The following is a 23672-nucleotide window of genomic DNA, read 5'->3' as shown; positions in this document are numbered from 1 at the left end:
TTACAGTAATTATAAAAAGTTGAATTACCCCAACTGTGACGGAACTCCTTAGCCAAAGGACTCTAACTTGCTGTGCCAGGAATCGGGTTTCGCCTAAAGGTGGAAAAAATAAAAGAAACAAGCTTAAGCTCCTTTCAAATTACGTTCAAAGTGAGCAGAAAATCGATGCAATCGAAGCGGACTGGGGGAGCAGCCATGGTAGCAACCGGCAAGAAAGGACATCCGATTCTTAACAGGAGCATAGAGGAGGAGCAGGCCAGGCAGAACAGAGCGATTATCTTGGTTGGAAAGTGAGAAAACTTTTTAATTAAAATTCACACGCAATATGTTGCGCATACGCAGCATTGGACCAGCCAGATCCAGTGCCAGAGCTTGAGCCAGAGTATTTGCCGTCTAACCACAAATTCCTTGCTCATTAGCGTTCAAATTGTGCGCATATCATGTAATTTAGATTAGATTGAAATTGAAATTGTTGAGCGGGCCAAGTGGCTTTCTCTGCAACCACTCCACACCACTCACCTCCGCCAGGCGAGCGCCAAGGGTGCTCGGGCTGGGTTTGTTTTAGATTGTGTGGTTGGGGGAATTATTACGGCTTTGGTTAAGCTCCTCCTAGAGGGGCCGAGTTATAAATATTAATGAACCCAGAAGCGTTGGACCTTCGTCCTGCACGGACACATTCGTCAAGTAAATAAAGTCGTTCGAGAGCCGCCACCACCAACATCTAGAAAATAAATAAAGCATGTAAGAAATTCGCCTTGATAATGTGGAATTTTTTTACTCTATAACTAAAGAATTGAAAGACTTTGTTGGTTATAAGATTTTCTTAAAATATATTTTCATTTGAAGTAAAAACAAAACTTCATTTTATACTAACTATAGATCAAGTTGAAAAAAAGACTTCTCTACTTTAAGGTATTTATCTTTTCGACTACCATTAGTCTTTTTTTTGCTATTTTTTTATAGACAGGATACGCAGGAATTGCTTACTTGTTGCTGAAAGGACACGTTCTCGGGATGCCTCATTGCGAATGCCAGTCGCATTCGCCGCCAAAATCCTCTCACACGCATAGAAGGACCTTGGTGGTGCGCTGCCATCAAGGTATGTAACTCGTTGATGTGCTCAATTATTGAGGTAACTTGTGATTGGAAACTTCAGGTAATGGCAATTGCCGCAGATGCAATCTCGACTTTGACCCATCAAGTGTGAACGAAAAGTCTGGCAAGCAAAGTTTTCACAAGTGCGATGATTGCACTTTCAGGACACTAAATGAAATTTATCTACTTTGATGTGGCCACTTTGTCAACTTTGTAGCCACATAATTGAGTTTTAATTACGGGTCACGGGGCAACGTCACTGAGCCTTTGCTTCTGCTACTGCCCCTGCAGACATTGTGATGCATCATAGCCAGTCGCACGTATAGCACCCTGGAGGAGTACCACCCATTAGCCATTAACCATTTGAGCCAAGTCAACGGTAATTGCTCAAACTGCTGGCCACAAATTTAAAGTATACCTAAAAGTATATGGTATAGTTTCCCTGACAACGCCCGATATCTGGAGGAATGTTTAATTAGGAATCCAATTAGCGTTGCCACCGCAGCGCACCACCGCTGATGCGATATCAGAATTATAAAGACGCTCAATTAAATGCTCATTTTGTTGGGCAATCCCAGTTGTTTGACTTTCTATCTCCCACCGGCTACCGGTTATCGGCCACCAGCAACCAGCCTTCAATCAAACTCCGTATAATTTGTGTTTATTTTTGGTTTTTCCCCTCACCACACCAACAGAAATGTCACTTAATGTTTAAATCAATTTTATTTCCATAGGGACTGGGTAAGTAATTGCGTTAATGAGTCTTACAAATGCGCGTTTGACAGGATAAATGAATATGAATTTTAGATCCATGCAGACCCTGTCAGACCCTCACATTTCATTTCCTTCAGTGTAGTTTCAGTTTGGTCAATCGTATCGATTTTAGTTACCAATCAGAGCCAACCTCAGCCACTAATTATGGCCATTTCTGGTGGCTATAATTAGGATTTCATACAGCCGTAAGCCAAATCAAGTTAAAGCCGCCTGTCAGAGGTAAATCAGGGCCGATGACGTGCTTACCCCATCTCCGATTGGTCCGAAATCGCAAAAATCCAACTCAAGCATCGGAAATGTGAATGACAATTTCAATTTAACAATTTCCATGCTAATATTATTCGAGGAGGGGGGAGACCTGGGGAAAGAGCTGGGGAAAATCAACAAGGCACAAGGAGGCACTGGTGGGGGTAGCATCCATTCGGTTGAGCCTCCTCCATTTACCTGTCAGCACAAACAATTGAACACGGAACGTATGCCAGGTGTGTCAGTGTTCCAGTGTGTGCCAGTCAGTGTGTTTGTCTGTGTTTGTTATTTGGGGCTGTGTCTGTGTCCCTGGCACTCCCAACTTTTTGAGAATCCGCCAACCATCCACCATCCACCAGCTATCCACCCACCAGGAACCGCCCTGCGTGTCTCCATGTAGTTTGCTCACTGCCTGCGGCACTGAAGTTTTCGATTAACCAAAAGATAAGCTCCCAGTTACATTTACCTTTGTTAAAATTTCATTAAGCTGCCAGCCCGACACAAAGGCAATTATTACGTGGGCTGAGCTGTTGCTTTTCGACTGACTAATTTACATATTGTGTTTTGCTTTGGCAGTTTCGTTAAAAGGCAAATATTCTTTGTGAACCACAAAGCTGGCATTTAGTAGCCAGTGGCCTATTTTGTATCCTTATTATGATTATAATATAATTATCCAAACCACTCTGACTTGGAGATAATCCTTCAGAGAAAACAAGCTCGCATTTATTTCCATTTCTTGTCTAATTTGTAACTATATGTTGCTTACATTCTAAATATTTACGCCCAGAGTCACAGATTTGATAATTTAAATTAATTTCGCTCTTCTAAGCTAAATCAATTGGAGTATTTTTATCAAGTTTTATCAACTTATCCCATTGTGTGTGGTTAGTATATTAGAAAGTCCTTAGAGGATGATCTGGGACAAAAGTTTGCAATCGAACACCTTCTGAGTCGGAGCTTAATAAACTCAAGACTTGAAAACTTGCAGGATGCGAGAATGCCGAGTCAAGGATCAAGCTGCAGGCAGACAAACTAATTGCAACACATGGAACAACACGGCGCCATGCCTCGACAAATGCCACTTGGCAAAGTTAAATGAGATGAATCTCTTGCCCTCTGCGTAGGATGTAGGAAGTACTGGTGTGTCAGTCGTGCACGTCCTGCGCCTCTTATGGCCTTTACCCGAGACCGACCCATTCGAGAAAGTTATTCCTCGAAACTACGCACTGAACCGGGACGATGGCGTAAATAACGTGCTGAAAATCCCGCTTAATGAACTGAAAATAGAATTAGGAATGGGGCTGCCAAGTGCTGACTTTGTCGAGCACCGAGTACCGAGTAGCATGTGCAGCAGTTGCTGCACCAGAAATAAAAGCAGGTTCAGGGTTAATCTTCAGCAGGACTCAACTTTAAATTGAATTCGCTTGTGCTGCCAGAAAGGGGAAGCATTGCTGGCTAACAAAAAGTTTAAAAATACCCAACCAGCCACCCCCACAGAACAACACAAAGCGGCAAAAGGTAAGCAAAACTTATCGCTGAAAATCTGGAAAAGGGAAACAAATTTGGGTAGCCCTCCGAAACAATGAAATCGCTTTAGCTTTGATGAGGGGCACGGTCCGAGGGCCATGTGGACAGATGAAAGGGAAGCCCCCAGAAAATTGGCAGCCTAATTAAAATCATGCAAATGCCCCATCCGTCCCATCATAATCATGGAATCAAATTATCATTCTGGTCGATTTGATAGCTGCATCTCCAATACCATCTATGAAACTGTCAGGCAATCAACAATGTGCGGATTACAAATATGAAACTGCACAATTCATATTCGAATGGAAATTCCTGTCATGCAATGTCGCATTTTACATTTCAATGTCGTCCCGCTCCCGACTCCGGGTCGTGTTTTCGCCTGAAAATCTGTGAAACCCATCGAACCACATCTATTTGTGTGGTTTTGACAGAGACTGCCGCGCTGTTGTTGGGCCATGCGGTTGAACTCTGACATTTGATATGTACTCGTCCGTCTTTGGGGGCCAATTAAGTAAATAATTCAGACGAGAAGATGGCCAAGTATATCATAATGACCGAGCTGCAGTGCAGCAGCTCCTTCTAAATCAAACACTTGAGGCCATAATGGCCACATTTAGCTTCTGGGAAAGTGTCAAACCGCATTAGAAACTTGCCAAAAGCTTTAGATGTGGCTTTTACACAAGAAATAAAATTCCTAGGAAATAATATTTGATATTCAGAAGGATGAGAAGAGTAAAAGCCTGCCACATTAATGCTTTAGCTTTTTTCTCTATAAATGTTTAGTAACATTTATCTCATACCTCATTGCAATAATTGTTTGTATAAAGTGGTGTGTATAGAATCTAATAGATTTAGAAAAAAAATTATTTTAACCCAGTTTTTTTGGTGTGTTTTTCCTATTTTAGCTTCTGTTCCAATGGCCATTTCTGCACGGTCACGTATTACGTGTTTTGTTAAACATTTCGATACCGTTCACGTTCCATACAAAATTGAATATGCTTATTTATTTACGCGACTCTTTTAATATGCAGGACATACGGAGCAATGGAATTGAATAGAGGACCGCCCAGGCGAATGGGTTTTTCGACATCCGAACATGGACAGTTTGGACATGGGGCTCGGGATCGGGCGGCAATACGTATACGGGTGTCTGTCCGCCTACGAAACACTATGCATATTGGAATAACAAAACTTTAGTCGGATACTTGCTGCTCGTGTGTAAACATTTGGACAATTAACAAATAGCCTGGCTGTCCACCTGCTCGTCCGTGTATTAAATGGCATTTGTGATGTAATCGGGATTATATCTATCAGTTGGTATCTGTATTCATTGCCTGCAGGGCATACATGTATCCCACAGGGTAGTAGAAATCAATAACAGAAGCAGGCAGGCCAGGCAGCTTGAAACGAAATATTTTATAAAGAATTTTGCAAATATCAACCCTAAAATTGAGAGGCAAAAATTAAGTTTGTCCAACAAATAAATGTGTCAAAAGCAGTGAATTGAACTGTCAACAAAACTCATAGTTAGTTCGTGGTTCTGTGAAACACCAACAAAAGGCATTTGATCAAAGCTCAGGTCAGTTGGGGCAAAGGATGTAAAACCAAGCAGGAATATGCAAGTCAAACAGGACTTTGCCATTTCATGTTGATGTGAATTATTAACATCAACACCCTCCAAAAAAGTAGCTCTGCCAGATACAGGAAAAACTCTACAGAATGGATTACTTAACTTAGCAAACAGGATGAAATACAAACTAAGCTATGGTATTCATGTTTACAATATCCTTTCCTCAAACCTAAACACCTACCTATTTAGTACGTTCTACTTATCGAATTTGGACTGTTTTTGTTGGTATTTACTACGTAAGCAGGTTACGTCAGGCACTCCTCGTCCGTGGCTGCAGTTGAAATGTAAATCGAAGTTTCATTCGGCAAGGACACAGCCAGGATTGGGCGAGGGAGGTCGAAGGAAGAGGGGCCAGAAAAAAGCCGGGGGAATGGCAATCAAGCGAAAAGCTTGTAGCGCATACATTTTAGAATGACTTGGCTGGGTTATATTTAATTCATTGGCGCTCCACTTAAACAACAACCGCCACGAACCTTTTTCGCCACAAACCCGGCTGGCTAACCTTGCCCACGTCGGTTGTCTGGTCTTGTCTATTCCGGGAAAGAAGCGCCAGAACCAATGTCTTGCTCAAGTCTTGGTCTCTGGCCATTATATATTTACATTTTTGATGGCTTCTTCTGCTGCGGCATTGGGCAAACAATTTGCTTTCTTTCTTTTCCCCCAGACCAGGGCCCGAAAACTAGAGTGACATTTCCGCCAACGCGTTGCCATCTCAATTAGTTGTGGCACCAGACAGGCTACAGCGAACGGAAATGGTTCGCCATTTGCACAGTAAATACGAAAGGAAACTAAATACTGGGATATTTATGTAAGTACGGAATGCAACAAGTGGCAGGGACGTGGGGAGAGCGGATGTGGGGAAGAAAGAAAAGAATGGATTGCAATCGTATCGAGAAATGGAAGCCACACCCTAAGGTTGTAAGAGGTCCTCAATGCAAAAGGCGGAAAGCCAGCCACCCAGGAACCCAGAATTCCATAAATCCACTTAAGCCCACAGAGAAAGCAAAATATGTAAATCAACATACACACAAAGGGTGAAGAAAGCAGAAAAGAGTCAGAAAAGTAGTCAGCTCCACAATTGAAACTACACTGAGCATAAAACATAAATTCCGGAAATCAATATGAGTCTTACAGGGGAATGCGAAAGGATTTAGGGCCAACCCCCAAGCACCACCCTTTTAATAACAAGGTGTATGAAATATATATGATGGTTTATGATATGAGGTGTAAGGGTTATTTTCTTGTGCAGAACCTTTGGCTCCACAATGGAAATCGATTGCTCGAGGGCCAAAAGGGAATTCTTAATGGTGCATTGACATACGGCCAACTAGAGCGACCCACACAAAGGCAAACAAATAAATGTCAATAAAAAAATGTATGCGCACCGGGCACGGAACTCAGCAGAAAGCTTATGACAAAAAAAAATTGCAAACAAAGCACGAGCCAAAGCCAATGCCCAAGGAACCAAAGGAGAAATTCACACAAATTTGTCAAATTCTGACACATTCGTGTCGAGCTGGCAGCCCTCTCAAAATTTTAAGCTCCACTGAGTCCATGGTCAGCAAAATAATAACCCAAATACACAAAGGTATGTTGGTTGGCATTTCCGGTTCAAAGGTTATCAAAAAGCAACTGCATTGAATTGAGACTTCTATGGACATTTTTTGAATTAATTCATCCAAAAATTGGTGAATGGAAAGTTTACTCTAATCTAATGTTGAAAATGGCTTACGATGTGTTTGTATATTTTGGATTGGCCCGAAATTGATTTATATCCGCCAACGCCATTAGCAACCCTTATAAAAGTCAGGGACATGTGCCAAAATGGCGGCGGTAAATAATTGCCCAGCAACACTTATACACACACACACGGCCACCGTTATGGGTATAATTGTCAGGTGCCAGCACCAAGTTCCGGCAATTTCCGGTTGCGCAAAAAAGTAACCGACAAATGCGGCATACTTTCGGCTATAAAACCAGGAAAAATGAAGGAAATAATGGTGGGATGGGGGATGGAGGATGTAGGGTGATGGAGATCAGCTTATAAATATCATAAAACCATAAAAAAAAAACATGATGATTGCGGGCCGAGAACAAAAACCAAAAGTAAACACGTTTCTTCCATTAAAAGCTTAAACTATTGGCAACAAAATGTTGGCCCAAAAAGTTTCATTTTAAAGCCGCCAAAATTTCAATCATAAATTTTAAATACTCTTTACTTCATTATGACATTATTTATTGAAGTTCCTGGCCATCAACTAATAAAATTTTCATTTTTCAAATATTATGTTAAATGCACACTATGTGTTTACTTTAAAAAGCTTTTAATTAAATGCAGGAGGCTATGATGTAGAAATTAAACATCATACTTTAGATAAATATTTAGTTATTTCAACAGCCACGAAATTAAAATAATGTAATACTTGCCCGAATGCTTTCGTGTTTAAATAAATAGACTCTTTAAATATCTCAATGACCTCTTGAAAATTCCATTCCAAGCCCCCCCAACAGTTAACAAGCTCGTGGTCCTGATTAAATTAATTTTCAGACCTCCCCAAAAAAACAGAGCCGTATCGAAAAGAATTTCCTAAAGGTCCTGGCTCATCAATTAGCCAGCCGGAAAGTTTCTTCCCTCCTAGCTCCCACCGCAAAAAGTCTGGAAATTTAGTTCGCGTGCTACACGGGTTGACTCTTCAAGATAATTTACAAAGACATTTTATTTCATCAGGATAAAATCTACATCTAGCGAGGGCTGGGGGGTAAGGTAATTAGTAAGGCGTCTTGTTGCCCTGTGTATAACAGATCTTGGGTAAATATAAGCGGCGTACGTGAAGTGTTAACCAAAATCCGTAGCACCCCCGGCCACACCGACGGGATTTCTACGTGACAAATTGAACGGTTGAGGCTGGGCAGCTGCCAAAGTCCGTACTCGGGCAACTGTCATGCAAATTGAAAATGTCAAATGCAAACAGTCGAACTGGAGCCGGCAGACAGTTCAACTGTCAGACCACAAGCACACACACTGCCACACACCCCACCCACGTCACAGCACCCACACAGACTTCCAAAAATACAAAAAGAAAAGTATTTAAGATTTAAAGATGGTTTTATAATAAATATATATAATAGCTATTAAAGGATGAGATAAAAGATAGGATATACTTTTAAGAAAAATAAATAAATCCTTTAAGAGATCCTTTAAATCCTTTTTTTCACTGCACTTTCCAGACGCATAGAATTGAAACGTTATATGTGTCTGTATGAGCAGATATAACAGTTTCAAGGTCGCAGGCTGGGGATTTGTGGGCGGCGGTGGCCTTTGACGGGGAGACACATACACGCATACACGAGGGGAGTAAGCCAACACACACTAAAACACACCAGCACTCACGGAAACTAAGAGGACGCGTGTGTAGGGGGTGCTTGGCAATTTCAAGTGCAAATATTTTAGTTAGAAAAAAAGAAAGAAAAACATTATGCAATTAAAAGGCAATTTTGCTCGTTGCCACAAACTGCTAACAATTACTAAACACAGAAGCCATGGGCAGCTAACCAGTTTATTTTAAGAGCTTGGAATTAATTCAACCTCTGTCTGTGTAGCTCTGAAATGGGATTACTAAAAATAAAGAAATGTTAATCATAAACCTTGTTTGCGATTCCCGTGAAATGGCAGTTATTTTTAACCTTAAACAGGAGGGTATCTGATCGCACCAATGGGAACTTTAAACTGTTAACTTTTTGTTTGTTTAGGCCGTGTTCACGTTCTTGGCTTTGCCGCCTTTTTTTTTTTGGGGAAAAGCCAAAGTAAATATTGAGCTTCGATGGCAAAATAAATGGCAGTAGAACAAAGGACATAACTACTGGTGAGAAGGCTTCCCATCCTAACACATTTCATAACAGGAAGATTGGATGTGTGTCTGACAGTTGTAAAGGGAAGCCGGACAAGAGAAATATAAATTTAATCAAGTGGCCATCGTTTATTTCCCTTTTGATTTCGGCAAATTCAATTGACATTCGATTTTATTATCCCTCCGCACAAGCCCGCCATTGTCATTGTACAATTATTAGACGCTTTGAAAATGCATTTCATAAATTTATGATGGCAGGACCTGACCATTTCCTTAGGGGATTCATTGCCAGCGACATATAATAAATGCGATTCTGTCTGTTTATCCGTTTCTGTCCTGCTTGGGCAGAACTCTGTGTTTGTATTGGAAATATTTCACATTCGAGTACCATCATTTCATCCACATAACTCGGATATCTGGGTATCATTCTCATTTTGCCATTTCAAGCGGGAATTTCTTTGGGACTGTTGTTTGCCTTGCCGAGTGTCCTTTGACCCACTCGACCACCACCCTCCCTCCATTGAGGTTTACTGTTTGCTCCGCAAAAACAGTTTATAGCCATCCAGGCCAGAGCACATAGATTTTAATTAAGTCCACTTTCCCCCAAAAATTTAATATTTACAGAGACTGTGTTGAACGAGAAAACTTTCCCGCTTCCCGAACCAGCTATGGAGTGGCTCTGGATCCCTCCACTGCAGGAGTCAAGTTGTGGAGATTCCACGGGACCTGAAATTAAAGTTCCCGCAGTCGGTAAATGGAAAGTTTTCCCTTTCAGTTGTGCAAAGTTGTGGGGGCATCTCCTTGGAGCATTTGGACGCTAAACCGAATAACAAACAACTCCTTTAGAATGAAATTAAAAGTGCTTTCCCCACTTAAGAGAACGCCGTACAGTGGGTCAAAGAGTATGCTCTTTAGTTGCCACGATTCGGAGTCCGAAACTGAAACGAAAATACAAATTTTTACCCACAAGTGGTTGCTCAGTTTTAAAGAGAGGGAACAGGTGCTAAATAGGTAACATGTATGCAAATAAAGTTCCACTCCTGGAGCAAAGAGCCTGCAGGTGAAAGTGCATCCTGACAGTACTCATCCTGACAGTAGCTCCTATAGCTCAAGTTAAATGCTTTGATAGAGGAATCCCTTCTGCCCAGACAGCCCTCTTATTATTTTAATCAGAAATAAGTTACAAATCAGGGAATTCTCATTCTTGGTATTCTAATAATCAGTGCTAACTGAAAGGTAAGGTTAATCTCTTTGAAAAGAAGGAATCACGGTTGACAAAAGCTACGGCATAACCATATTGCCCGGCCAATACACTGGACAAAAATGGTGGTTTCTACTTTGATTTTGAATATATTTTCAAGGACATCCAAGTCTTATTTATTATAAAAAGAACTAAAGTTACAATTATATTGAGAGTAACTTAATCTATTGTAAGGTTTTCTTGAAGTGTAAGCACATTCGCCAACACAAACCCGAGGCACAACAATGGAAAGCTTGACAGGACAAAAAAGGATAAGGGGCACCGGGGCAACCAGAGCAGCCGGGGAGAATCCGCTTTTGTTTATCTACTTTAAACTAACATCAGGCACTTTTGCTATCTAATCCTGACCAACCCGACAGCTACTTAATGTCATCAGTGTGCCACTCGGTGGCATTTTCAACAAGGACATTTGAAAGTGCACAACAATTTGGGCAAGGGGGGTGCTGTTGGGTGGGGCGGAGGGGGACGGGGATGGGGCAAAGGATAGAGGGGTATTGGGGTCGGTCGGTGACGCTAAACGTTTCACTTGGAGTTCGCAGGCTCAGATACACCGAGTGCAAATTGAATAATCGTTTGCGCTTCGCCGCATCTACAAAAAGGACCTTTTAAAAGTTCCCTTTGTCGTTTGTCCCTTGTATCCTTGTATTTGTTTGTATGGGTGTGACAAATATCGATCATCACGGACTAGGACACACAATTGTTTGGGTTTATTCTAACGCTCCAAAAAACTTCGGACCGAGTTGTCTGAAGAGTTTTTCTTTGCCAGTTTCCTTAACGGTTTTGAGTTTGGGTTCGAGCCATGCAAAAAAATAACTGAAAACTTTGCTCCGTCTGTCCTCCTGTTTGTCAAGTTTGTCATTTGTTGGACATTTATAAGCAAATCCAGATTCGAAATGTGGGTGGGCGGACAAGGTCGGGTAGGCAGGAACAGGAGCAGGAGCAGGGACTGGCTGCTAGGCTGCCAGTCTGCGGGTCCTCGTCTCGTTAGCATACGCATTGAAATCGGGCCTTGTGGCCAAACTCTCCAGCAAATGAAATTGAATGCCCGTTCCCAAACGATTCAACTCAACTGTGAGGGCTTTTAAAGTATTTGCAAGTTCAGAAGTAACAGGAAAATGTTTAATTCATTTGAAATGAACTCGAAAGAATTCAGACTCTTCAGCGTGGGAGTGGGCTGTAATGGAATAATAATATTAAATGGCTAATTTGGTCTTTTTGGGATGGGAAATGTTAATGATATCAGAATAGATGGTTCATAGATGATTATTATATATAAAAAATAGATTTAATAGAATAAGAAAATAGATGTTCTTCATATTAAACCAAAGAACAAAGTGAGTAAACTAACACCCAATCTCGACTTTCGTTCTTTGCTTACCACCTCGGATGAATTGCATCATTTTTCTGCGCTATCCCACTTTGATCCCCCGCTTAGCCGGAAAATACTTTTCACTTTGGTGAAACTTTGGCAAACAATAAACCAAATACCAGGAGCCATTTGTGTGTGCAAAGTGAGCTCCTCGAATTTGTCTTAGATCGATTCCCGGGAGCCCCCAGATTCTTGGCCAACTCTTGGCAAAAGGCAAACAGAGGCGAGGAGGCATCCCAACTTTCGCCGGATGCCACTGAGAGCAGTCCTCTTTTCTCCACACAATCTGGCGGCGGCAGGTGGAATACTATCATGCCCCACGTATGCGACCGTGTGCACCTGAGCGTTGGGCATTTCCCAGATCCAGATACAAAGATACAAATATGTGCATAGCATTTAACGAGTGGCCATTGCTTTTGGTTAGACATTTGGGTGCACGTGGATGGCAGATAAAATTCAATTTCGAGCCATTGACAAACAGACGTGATGCATTCCAGTACAGAGGATATAACATGGAATTAATGTGAGCTGGACGAAGGTCGACCAGCAGTCCAGGATAGGAGTGTCCTGGCCAGCGAAAGTTTCCGCACCATCCGTTAGAACTTGGCTGCTTTGTGATTTTTATGTGGCCATAAATTGCCAGCATACTGCCATGTGTATCTCAATCCTTTGCCGGCCCTCCAAAGCTGGCTACAATTTATGGCCAAAAGATAGATTCTGCTGGCTGGACGGATGCTGAAAGAAACACTATCGATTGTTTTCCAATTTGTGTAATTTGTTGTTTATTTTGTTTATAACTACATCAATAAATTATGTATCGTATCGTATAATTCATAATTATACTCTTTGAAAGCGTGAGAACATATTGGAATTGCAATTCGGCAGCTGGGTTCCTGATTCTGGTTCTATATCGCGTGGAATAGATCCATTTATTTGTTTCAAACTCCTGCTTTTCACTTGTGATATCTTCTGATTGGAAGTATAGGCGATTTTCAAAGAGTATATGCGTAAGTATTATCGAGACATCGGCCTGCCGAAGAACTATCTGAATTCGCGATTATGATTAACTTGGTGACAACACTTGTAGATCGATTGCTGGGCTACTACTTATAGAACCGTCTCCTAAGCCTGGACACTTTTAGTTTAATTTACCACTGATATCGGCTTGCTTTCTGGGCCGTTGTTTAGTTACAATACAATGTCTGCGCCACAGATTACAATAATATTCATACCTAATGCTTCATATCATATAGTTTGAGGTGTTTTTCAATTAGCTTTCGTATTGCGAATGGCTGGGGATTAATTAGTTTCTGTGTGTTTTCGAGTGTGTATAAAGTGTGGTTTTGGGTGTATGTACGTATGTGGTAATGGTGCTTGGTGTGGTGGTGTGTTGGTGTTTTGGTGCGGAGAACCGAATTAATAAGGCCACTTATCCATATATATGTTTATGTATGCACTGTACTGTATATAGTAGTCAATAATTCACACAAACCACCCATCCCCTGCCATGCAAATTTTGGCAAAAGGACAATGCACCCTCCTGCCTGGCCTTCTTCCTTTTCTGATAATCCCTCTCCTAGCTTCCCTACAACTTGCTCGAATCGAGTCTACAGATAAATCGCATTTAGATCTAGCCTTAACTAAAGTGGCCTTTAGGTATTTGTATTTATTTTTGTTTAAAAAGTGTATGGTCATGAGAAGTTCCATAAATTTTGTGTGGCTCTAGTATTTGATAAATGTGCCAAATTGAAGATTGCGTCTAGTGTCACTGTGTATTTAATAATTTTCTACCCGATATTGCTGTAATTATTTTGCACTTGCGCTAGTATTTAATATTGAACAATACTTTGTTGTGGCGGCTACAATTAATTATTTCTTTTACTAAGACCGATTAGTTATTAAGGATTGGTTTCACTTGTGGCTGTTTCTGGTAGTGCGTATGCTGCTCTCCTACTTGAGGTTACCGGTTACGGCATTACGATTACTAATTTCATTTCTCTTTAAATTGATTTTTTTTTTCTTCAAGTCGATCACTAAGCCGAGGGTTAACTAATTAACTACGTTCTCATTATTGTAATGTTCAGCTCAAATTCATGTTCTGCATCCATGTACATTTCACATATGCTAATAAAAAAGCCATCCGGTCGATTGGGCTCCAGTTCCAGTTCCAGTTCATTTAACTATGTACGCTATAAATGTATATATTTGCCGATTTTCGCCTCTTGGCTAAATGTACAGTAACAGATATAACCCTATGTATAAATAGGCTTCTAATTCGCTCCTTCAAATCGCTCGCTTTCGATTTTGTATTGTTATTACTTAAGTTTTTCGCTCTATAACTTGTATGCTTCGTTTTAGCTGAATGGGGTCGAGCACTAGTGACCCTATTTACAGGATTCGGGGGGAAGTGTTCGGTTAGGCGGTAATACGTTTTATAATTTCATATGTAGGCAACGAAAATAGTCTAATTGTCGATGTAAAACACAGGAAATAAATTAAGTGCTGGCGCGTATATAAAACTAAATCGAATGGATGTTAACATTAAACGTAGCTCTAGTGTCTGGAGAAGGGAGATATTAGACAAATAGACTGATTGTTGTGTGTTTCAGCTGGCTGATGGCTGCGATTCTAGTGATTTCTGAAGTAAAAGTTGTTGTTACGGATGTTGCCACGCGTTCGCCAGCGGATGCAGCTGAGCAGGGCCACGCGAGCGGCACGCAACAGGACCTGGCCGTAGGCGCAACAGGCACACACCCGTCGCACCCGGTCGGCCAGGCTGCGGCGCCTACAGCGACGGTGGGCGGTAACGGGACGGTGCCATCGGGGTAGATCCTGCCGGCGGCGCCTCAACTGATGTCACTTGCGGCGCCGGAAGACACGTCGCAGCGCCTTTCGCCAGAAGAATCGATGCGACTTGGTCTTGGTATGGGGCGGAGCTTCGACCATCTCCTCCAACTCGGCAATATCGAAATCAGCCTCCACCATCTCCACGGATTCGTTGGCGAGGCGACGTCTTGTGGGCGTTGCTGGCGCAGTGCACGCCATGGACGTAGTACTGGTTATATGCGGTTGGGGTGTTGGAGGAGCGGATGCTGTGGCCGCGAAAGGCGGCACCAGATACGGACGCGCCTTCAGCGCCGCCATTGCTGCCGCCGATGTAGATGCAATTGATGAAATGGACGCCAGTGTGGCCACCGAAGCCGAAGCCTCAACAAATGCCGTTTCCGATAATGTTCCTCTTGCCGCTCTTGTTCCCGATGCTTTTCGTCCCGCCACTACCTCTGCTCCTACTGCTGGCTGGGTGGCGCGCAGCCAACAACCAGGCTGCATCGTATCTTATCTAAGCCACGGGTGCTGCAAACACTCCGCGGCGGTGGCCCGCTTGGCCGGATCAAACTCCAGCATGGGCTTGAGGAACGATGCGAACGACTCGGCATCGCTGTGGGACCACTCGTACTTCTCCAGCAGCACGTCCATCAGGCCCCAGGGCTTCAGGCCGGTAATGTTCCGCAACTCACCTTCGCGGTTGAACGATTGCTGCGCGTAGGTGCCCCGGAACACGATGCGCCGTGGAATGGGACCCAGCAACTCAATGATGTGCGCCAGATGGTCCTCGTCGCGGGAGTAGTTGTCGCCAGAGTGCGGTTCAAACAGATAGTCGCCGGTGGCGAGCTCGAAGACCATGCACGCAGTGCTCCAGATGTCCGCTGAAGTGTCGTAGCCGGAGCCAAGGATCACCTCCAGGGAGCGGTACTGTCGCGTCTGGATGTCCTCAGTGAAGTGCTTGTCCACCCAGCAGGCATTGCCCAGATCGGCGATCTTCACATCCACCGAGCACTCCTCCAGCGCCGGATCACGCTTGGGACGATGCTTAGCTTGTGGCGGTGGCGGAGGTGGTGGTAACAGTGGCTCTGAATACGGTCCGTTGCACCACGAAGAGTTGTCCACAGACTCACTTGAGATTTTCGAAATGCTGTTCGAGTTGGGCTTCGAACTTGTGTTGTTATTCAGTTGCTGGTGCTGCTGCTTCTGTTTCTCCTTCTTGGATTGCTGCGGCATCTTCTTGCCATTTGATTGTCCCTTTACAGTACCGCTCGAGTTGCTAATGGAGTTGCTGTTGGAGTTGCTGATGCTGCTGCTGCCGTTGGTCTGGTGGCTCTTGAGCGCATTGCTATTGTCGCCGCTGCTCGCAGAATTCTCCATCTGAGAGCCCTGCTGCTGACCTTGCGATTGATTTCCCTTGTCTAGAAAACAAAAATTATTAAAATAAGTCCTGCAAAGGATCAATGATTATGAAAACTCACTCTTGTTCTTCTTTTTCTTCTTCTTTTTGGCCTTCTCAGTGCTCTCCGACGGTGGCTGCTGCTCCTGTCCACCAGTCTGTCGCTCTTGTTGCTCCTTGGCCACCACAGGCTGGCCAGCAGCCTCAGTCTCCTCCTCGTCCTCAAACGGAACCGGCTCTTTCTTGACTTCCACATCGGAGGCGCCATCCGCATCGGAGGCTCCACCATCACCATTCTGCACCGCATTGTGATTAACGCCAAAGTCGGTCTGCTCCTCACCATCCATCCCCTCGACCTGGCCCTGGCCTCCTGTCTGCTCCAGATAGTCACGCTGCTTCTTGAACAGCTCCATGCGCCTCTTGGCCTTTTTCTTGAGCTTCTTCTTGCGATTTTTGCTCATCTTGCCGGTGATGGGTGGCTCACGGTACTCCTTGGGCGCCCGGCTGACCAGCGAGGGGTACATCTTGGAGTTCATGCAGTACAGCTGGGTGGCTTCGGTGGCCAGGGAGCGGACATGGGGCTCGTCGACGCACAGCAGCACATTCTCGGGCTTGATGTCCGTGTGGATGATCTTGCAGCATGTGTGCAAGTAGTCCAGACCCTCGAGCACCTGTCGAGTGATGGTCTTCACGTTGTTCAGCGGAATACCGCGATAGTTCGACTTCCGGATAAGCTTCAACAAGTTGTCGCCGAGCACCTCGAACACCATACAAATATGCGTGCCATTAACACCAGTTATCTTGAAATCGTCCAGCATCTGGACAGTTTTCTGGCGCCTTGGATTCGACGGATCTGTTTCGCGCACCGTCCTGAGTATTTTGATCTCGTCCTTGGCCGTTTCGGCAAAGTGCGGTGCAGACTTGACAATCTTGATGGCCACATAGCGCTCCTGCTGCAGGTCCCAGCATAGCCAAACGGTCGAGAAGTGACCCCAGCCCAGTTTTCGGATGACATGATAGCGACCTAGAATCAAAAATAGCTTTAATCTCACTGTTTCAAAGAGTGGGCGTTGCTAAAAAGGGAAGAGTCAGAACCACTTAGGTAGATGAAATCACAAATGTTTGCCTCGGCTGGCAATAAATCCATTTTAATCGCATCACTGTCACAACGAGACTGACCCAACAGACAGCTCCGGTTGCTCTCCGATTGAATTCAATTAAAATCGCCGAATGAATGCAGTGGAGTGTTCATTGTGCATGGGTGCATGGATGCATGATTCAGGGTTAAGCCCAAGAGATTGGTTAAGGAATTATTTCAAATATGACTCCACCCCTTTATATTTTACTATTTTGTATAAAAGTATCTCAGAATAGTTTTTAATAATAATCTCAATAATCTGGCAACAGATTTCATCCCTCGTCTTCATCAGCAAATAACAAAGGTGAGAAACTTTCGCTCGAATACACTATCTACCGATTTGTTAAGCTTCGTTCTAACGCTATCAGGCCGCCTGTTATCGCTGCCAAGCGATTGCCATTTGGACTTTCTTTCGCCCGAGCTTCTGAGCCTACAAATGGTGTGCACTTGGAATGCGGAAAGCTGGCAGCTGGCCGCTGGCACCACCCAAACGGATAGGATAGCTGGGAGAAGGGGGCTAAAGGAAATGCAAGCTGGGGGGGCTGGCGACATCGTCGGAGGTGACACAGCCCCCATTTCACTGTTACCATTGTTGTCGTCACCACAACACAGACGTCGTCGTCGCCATCCCCAAAACAAAAACATAAAAAAAACGAGCAACCCTTGCGCCCTGGGGGTGGGCCAAAATCCCCCCGGAGTGAGCACACAAACAACCGTCTCTGGCACGCATCCAGAGGGTTCGATTTATCTGTGCGCCTTTGGCAACCTGTTGTTGTTGGCTTTTTGTCGGATTTTTGGGGCGGAGGCCGTGCTTGAAATGCCAATATGGCCAACAAGCGAAAATGAGTTGGAGGTTAGTTGTTGGGTCGGACACAATGAGGAAATAAACACGTATTTGGTGGAATGGGGTGCAAACAGGTGCCTTACCCTGAAACAGGTCACCGATGTTGACGGGGTGGTAGCCACCCTTGCAATAGTCCTCCTTCAGCTCCTGCTCCTCGTTCTCGCTGGCCAGCTCCGATTCGTAAGACTCATTGGAGGAGCTTCGCGGCGGCTGCTGCTGCTGCTGTTGTTGCTGCTGATTCTGTTTCTGCTGCTTCTGGTTGGCTTTTGGCGGCGGCGCGGGGGGCTGGTATTGGTCCGACGTGCTGACAGAACCACCACTCGAAGTCGAAACATTTCCCGTGGCCTTGCTGAAGGACGTGCTTGCTTTTGTGCTAACATTGGGTTTATTCCCGGCACTGCCCGAATGCTGCACTTCTACATGGCTATTATTAGCATTATCCGGTGCTGATGGCCCAGAATTTGGATTGGGATTCGGCTGCTGTGGCTGTTCCTGCGATGCATTCCCGTTCTGCTTGCCCCGCTTCTTGTTGTTCCTTTGACGCTTCTTCTTCGCCTGAATGGTCAGAACGCGGCGGTTGACGTCAGCCTTCGAGTTCATGCTGCGGCGGCTGCTTCTGCTTCGGCTTCTCCTACTGGTACTTCTGTTGCGACGGCGACTGTGGCTTCTATTCTATTCTATTCGGGTTTCTGTCTGTTTCCCCACCAGGTGTAACAGCTGTTGTGGGGGAGCGCGTTTGAAGAGGTGGGAGAAAAGAGACAAAATGGGAAGAGGAGAATGAGTTGAGAGTGGGGGAAGGGAGAAGAGCAGGCACAAAATCTCAATAAGGCAATGTACGAGGTTTCACGCTTGTCTCCATGTTTTATTTGTTGTTTTTGTTTTTGTGAGTGCGCAAGCTGGGGTACCACAAAAACAACACCAACAACACAGCGACTGGACACAAAAACAACAACAACACAGATATTGGGTCTACTTGCCTGGGGGCTCAGCTTGCTCGAGAACTTGGTGGCTGTACGAAAATGTGTAACGAATTGTACGAAAATATGGCCAAAGGTTCCGCTCTCCAGTGTTGCTTGACTATCGTGTCTCTTTTTCACGGAAATTTCACCTAAGGAAAAAAAAATCAAACAATTTTGCACAGTTATCGAAAATAGAACTGTTGGATAGGCCAAAAAAGTGTCATCTCTAACAAACGCCAGCCATCTCGCTCGCTCTCGAGTGGGTAGCGCCACCTCGCTCTCTCCTATTGCCGCAGTTTGGCATTTTTTCACTCCGCAAATCGGACTGGCAATGCCCCAGGAAAAAGTTCGCCCGCTACTTACATTGTTTTACCAACTGGCCGTGGACTAGTCAGATCGCATCACAATTTGGAGCGAGTAGCGTTCCGCTAATCCAGGCTGAAACGTGCAAAAACACGCGCCCAGCAAAATCCGCAAGGTGGAAAAAACTCTACGTAAAAATCAACCCTGCGTCAGAGCTGTGTTAGAAAATGTGTCAACCAACAGCTGGTATAAAAGTGTTGCTAGACTGTCAAATGAATCCTAGCAGCTGACACAACAGTGTTGCTTAGTTTTCAGTTTCAGAGTTGTGCAACACTATTGGCGTTTTGGCGCAATTTTAGTTTTTGGAGGGAAATAGAAGCCAACCCAAAATCGTGGCCAGTTGTAATTTGAGCAGTGCGGTGGCACGACGTGGTAACTGATAAAAGAATTAACAAAAAACCCTAACCCGCTAATAAGTGCAGTGAGCGCTCACCAAAGAAAATAGCCGCCGACGTGCCAAAAGAAGAAAAACAACCAAACTGCAATCACAAATAGGAAAAAATTGTGCATATAAGCAATGGCCCAGCCCTCGGTAGCTGCATTTTTCACCAATCGCAAGCGTGCCGCTTTGGATGATGCCACGGCCATCAAAACCAGGGTAAGAATTGGTCCCAAAACGTGACCAGATACATTTGTATCTTTGAGTGCGTTCTCTGAAAGTGCAGCCATTTTGTAACGCCTATTGACTTTCCTTTTGCAGCGCCTTGCGGAGCCGGTCGATGCTCCCGCCCCCACACAGGCTCCCGCCCCCTCGGGAGCTCCCACCGACCAGGATGTGGACATAGACACCCTTAAGGCGGTGGCCAGCGGCATGCGAACCCGATCCGGGCGCAATGTCCGTCTGATCGTCACCCCACAGGAAAGCAAAAAGAAGACAGCGCCCTCGGGCAAACTGGAGGCAAACATTAAACAACCCAAGCTGGTGCAGTTCATCAAGAAGGGAACCCTATCGCCCCGCAAACAGACCCAGTCTAGCAAGCTGGACGAGGATGAGCTTCAACATGGCAGCGAAGTGACCCCGAAGATTAGTTTTACGGCCACCAGTCTACAGAATGCGGACAACATAGCGCGCGGCCTGCGCACACCCACCAAACAGATCCTTAAGGATGCCTCGCCCATCAAGGCGGACAAGGATCTGCGCCGCCAGCTCACCTTTGACGAGGTGAAGACCAAAATCTCACGGAGCGCCAAGATGCAGGAACTGAAAGCTGTCCTGGCCCGAAAGGCAGCTCTGGAGCAGAAGCGCAAGGAGCAGGAGGAGCGCAATCGTCGACTTAAGGAAGCTGGACCATCGCCCTCGAAATCGGGAATGGCTGTACAGCTCAAGGAGTTTGACACCATCGAACTGGAGGTGCTAACAAGGTAAGCCTCATTTCTAAACTATATTTTTCCGCTCTTCTTTAAAATCTTTTGAAAAAACTACAACGGTCTTGTAACCATATAGAGATTTGTGCCTGCCACAACAATTTCGACTGGTCTTATGGCCTAGAATCGGCATAAACAAACCACATAGTATGGCTTGGCTTGGCTTGGCATGGCTGTGACAAAAAACCGGGTAACATCATTAACGAAAGGCCAGCAGTTGCTATTCCGCTGCAGTTCTGCCTCAATCGAGGTCGCTCTCCGGGTCTCCGTCTCCGACTCCGTCAAGCCAAGCGCTCTTCTGCTGAAGTTGCATATTTCCCAGCAAAGAGTCACCGCTGGCTGTTTTGGCTTTGAGTATAGCAATTCGGTGTATTTGCTGCTGATTCGTGACGTCTGTACAACATGCCCATCTACTTGACTGACCCTCCCCATTCCAATGCGTCAATGTGTGTGTGTATAGCAATGTTTACCCTTCGGAGACGTTACAATCTTGCCTGACCTTCCCTTTAAAATGCTTATTTCCTAGCCCGCATTCGGGGTGGCTCACTTTCCATCCCTCTCTATCCCGAAAAGGATCTTAACTACTGCATGGGAATGCACATTGATATCTGGATACCCTCTGTGTGTGTATCCTATCCGCGCAACCCAGGTAGAAACCTTTTTTCGTAACGGTTTTTTGAACCTATTTTTGGGTGGTGGCAGGATCGTATAGGAACCTTTTCGAATCAGAAAACTTCCTGCCATCGGAATGTCATCCGTCAGCGCATGAATAAAATATTTCAAGCATTTATGGAATATACTATTTGTTTACTTACCTGCTTAAAAATAGTAACAGCTGCTGGATGGTAGCTTCATAACGAATTAAGTATCTCCTAGTAAGGGTACAAAAATTAAGAAAGAGTCTTTTTTGGAACTTTTAATTTCACTTCTTTATATTAAAACTGGTCCGAATGTCACTAGTAAAATGGAAAATATTTTTGATTCTATTCCTAAACCTTCGACACCTAAGGCCTAAAAAGTGAATGCTTACTAGATGCCCACACCGAGTACTGAGTCTACTGACATGGACTGCTTGATTAATATGTTTCTCCTGTTCATTCCAGCCCACTTAAAACATTCAAGACACCCACAAAGTTGCCGCCACCCACTCCGGACAAACATGAGCTTATGTCGCCCCGACACACGGACGTGTCCAAGCGTCTGCTGTTCAGTCCGGCCAAGAAGGGATCTCCGGTCAAGTTGGTGGAGGTGCCGGCCTACAAACGCTACGCCAGTTTGGTGGAAACCTCGCGTGCCGGACAGCTTCCACTCCCCTACAAGTATCGCCACTTGCTGGAGGTCTTCAAGGGACTCGACTCTGTGGTGGCCATGTTCCACAACCGCAAGGAGTGCATCACGTTTAAGAAGCTGAAGCCAGCTGTGCAGCGTATGCTGCGGAAGAACTTCACGGAAACCCACTTGGCGCAGATCAAGCACATTTATCCGGAAGCCTTTGTTCTTAGCCAGATGAAGATGCGAAACTTTGGTTCGGTGTCCAAGGCCGACTACTTCCAGCTGATAATCGCCCCCAATGTGGAGCAGCTGCCCGAGGAGCAAACAGCCCATGATCAGCGATCGAAGTCCAAGATCAACGAGGACGATGTGCTCACGTCGGCCCAGTCGACGTCTATGAATCCGCACGTCATGACAGCCCGTATGCAGCGCTTCCAGAGCCTGTTGCTCGATCGGGTGAAGCGGGCGCATGACCAGTTCCTGCGTTCCCAGGATCCGCCAATCATCATCGAAAAAGCGCTGACACGTTGGCATCCACAGTTCGATCTGGAAAGCTGCCCGGAGGTGGAGCTGGCGCCGCTACCACAGCCACCAAATGTGGAGAAGTACTCTTCAGCCAAGGACATTCTTTCCACTGCCAGGAACCTCTTCAACTGCGCCACTCCAATGGAGAGGGCCATGGATCGCTACGAGGCCAAGTTAGAAGCGGATAAAAAGGCAGCAGAAGCAGGCCAAAAATCAGAATCAATAACCACAAAGGTTGATAAAGGAACTGAGGGAACTCCGGGAATTCCAGATCCAAAAGCTAGAGAAGAAGTCCCTGGACCCAGCAAGGATCAAACCGCAACGGCAACTCCCACAGTGAAGGAATGCACCGCACCGGATGCCACTTCCAATCTTCTGAAGGGTCTGCCTAAGTCCCTGATTGAGAAGATCCGGGCCAAACAAGCTGCCAAAGCTTTAGATGCAATGACCAGGCGTCCTTCGCAGGATCAGGAGGCCACCAAGTATTCCAGGCTGCCGGAACTGGCGCGACACCTGCGTAATGTGTTCGTAACCGAACGGAAAGGTGTGCTCACCCTAGAGATAGTCATCAAAAAGATTCAAAACAGCTTCCGGGCCAACCTAACGCCGCTGGAGATCGAGACCCACTTGAAGATCCTCGCCAAGGAACTGCCCAGCTGGGCGTCCTTCCACGAGGTGCGTAAGACCATGTACCTCAAGGTGGCCAAGGACTTGGACATGAACAAGATCATCGAAAAGCTGGAGAACCTGGCCAACGCGAAGACCAATTAAGCCGCACTGCCAACTAAACCGGAAAGGTAACCAGGACGCGGGAACCCGTCGATCATTGACCCTGTGGCTACATCCAGCTATATCTTTAAGTACTTGTTTAATTCGCTAGCCAAATTGTTGGAGAAATCCTAGGCTAAGCTCTTTCCGATTTCTGACATTGCTTATAGAACAAAGCCCTTTGACTCTCCAGGATTGGACTCATCACATTCGCTTATCAAAAATTATTAATTATCACAATTGGACTATCGTTTATTATACTCTTATTATTTTAGAAATAGGTGCATTTTTCATGTTGTATTACGTTGAATAAATAAATATTTTTGCTGGAATTTACAAAGCTTGTGTTTTATAGTCCAAGTGTGATATATTTTTTTTAATTTTTACTAACAAAAATATAAACGGGACATAATTTTGTTAATTAAAGGCTTTAATTCTAAGCCCTAAAACAGCGCCATCTAGCTCT

The 23672-nt window shown here is 44.9% G+C and overlaps 2 protein-coding genes across 2 annotated transcripts; one reads left to right on the top strand and one right to left on the bottom strand.

Moving 5' to 3' along the window:
• Positions 1–14241: 14241 nt before the first annotated feature.
• LOC6495876 (SRSF protein kinase 1) lies at positions 14242–21674 on the bottom strand. Its single transcript, XM_032451338.2, is given in 5 exon segments — positions 14242–15994; positions 16055–16996; positions 18038–18671; positions 18932–19062; positions 21457–21674. Coding segments are annotated over 3 exon segments (3075 nt in total). The 5' UTR covers positions 18555–18671; positions 18932–19062; positions 21457–21674; the 3' UTR covers positions 14242–14378.
• LOC6494732 (DNA replication factor Cdt1) lies at positions 19509–23542 on the top strand. Its single transcript, XM_001959730.4, has 3 exons — positions 19509–19874; positions 19977–20638; positions 21745–23542. The coding sequence occupies exons 1-3, from the start codon at positions 19794–19796 to the stop codon at positions 23207–23209; spliced, it is 2208 nt and encodes a 735-aa protein (XP_001959766.1). The 5' UTR covers positions 19509–19793; the 3' UTR covers positions 23210–23542.
• The last annotated feature ends 130 nt before the right edge of the window (positions 23543–23672 follow it).

Source organism: Drosophila ananassae, chromosome 3L (assembly GCF_017639315.1).
Source record: "Drosophila ananassae strain 14024-0371.13 chromosome 3L, ASM1763931v2, whole genome shotgun sequence".
Lineage (NCBI taxonomy): Eukaryota > Metazoa > Arthropoda > Insecta > Diptera > Drosophilidae > Drosophila > Drosophila ananassae.
The sequence above is the reverse complement of the archived record's forward strand: the minus strand, read 5'-3'. Positions and strand labels throughout refer to the sequence as shown.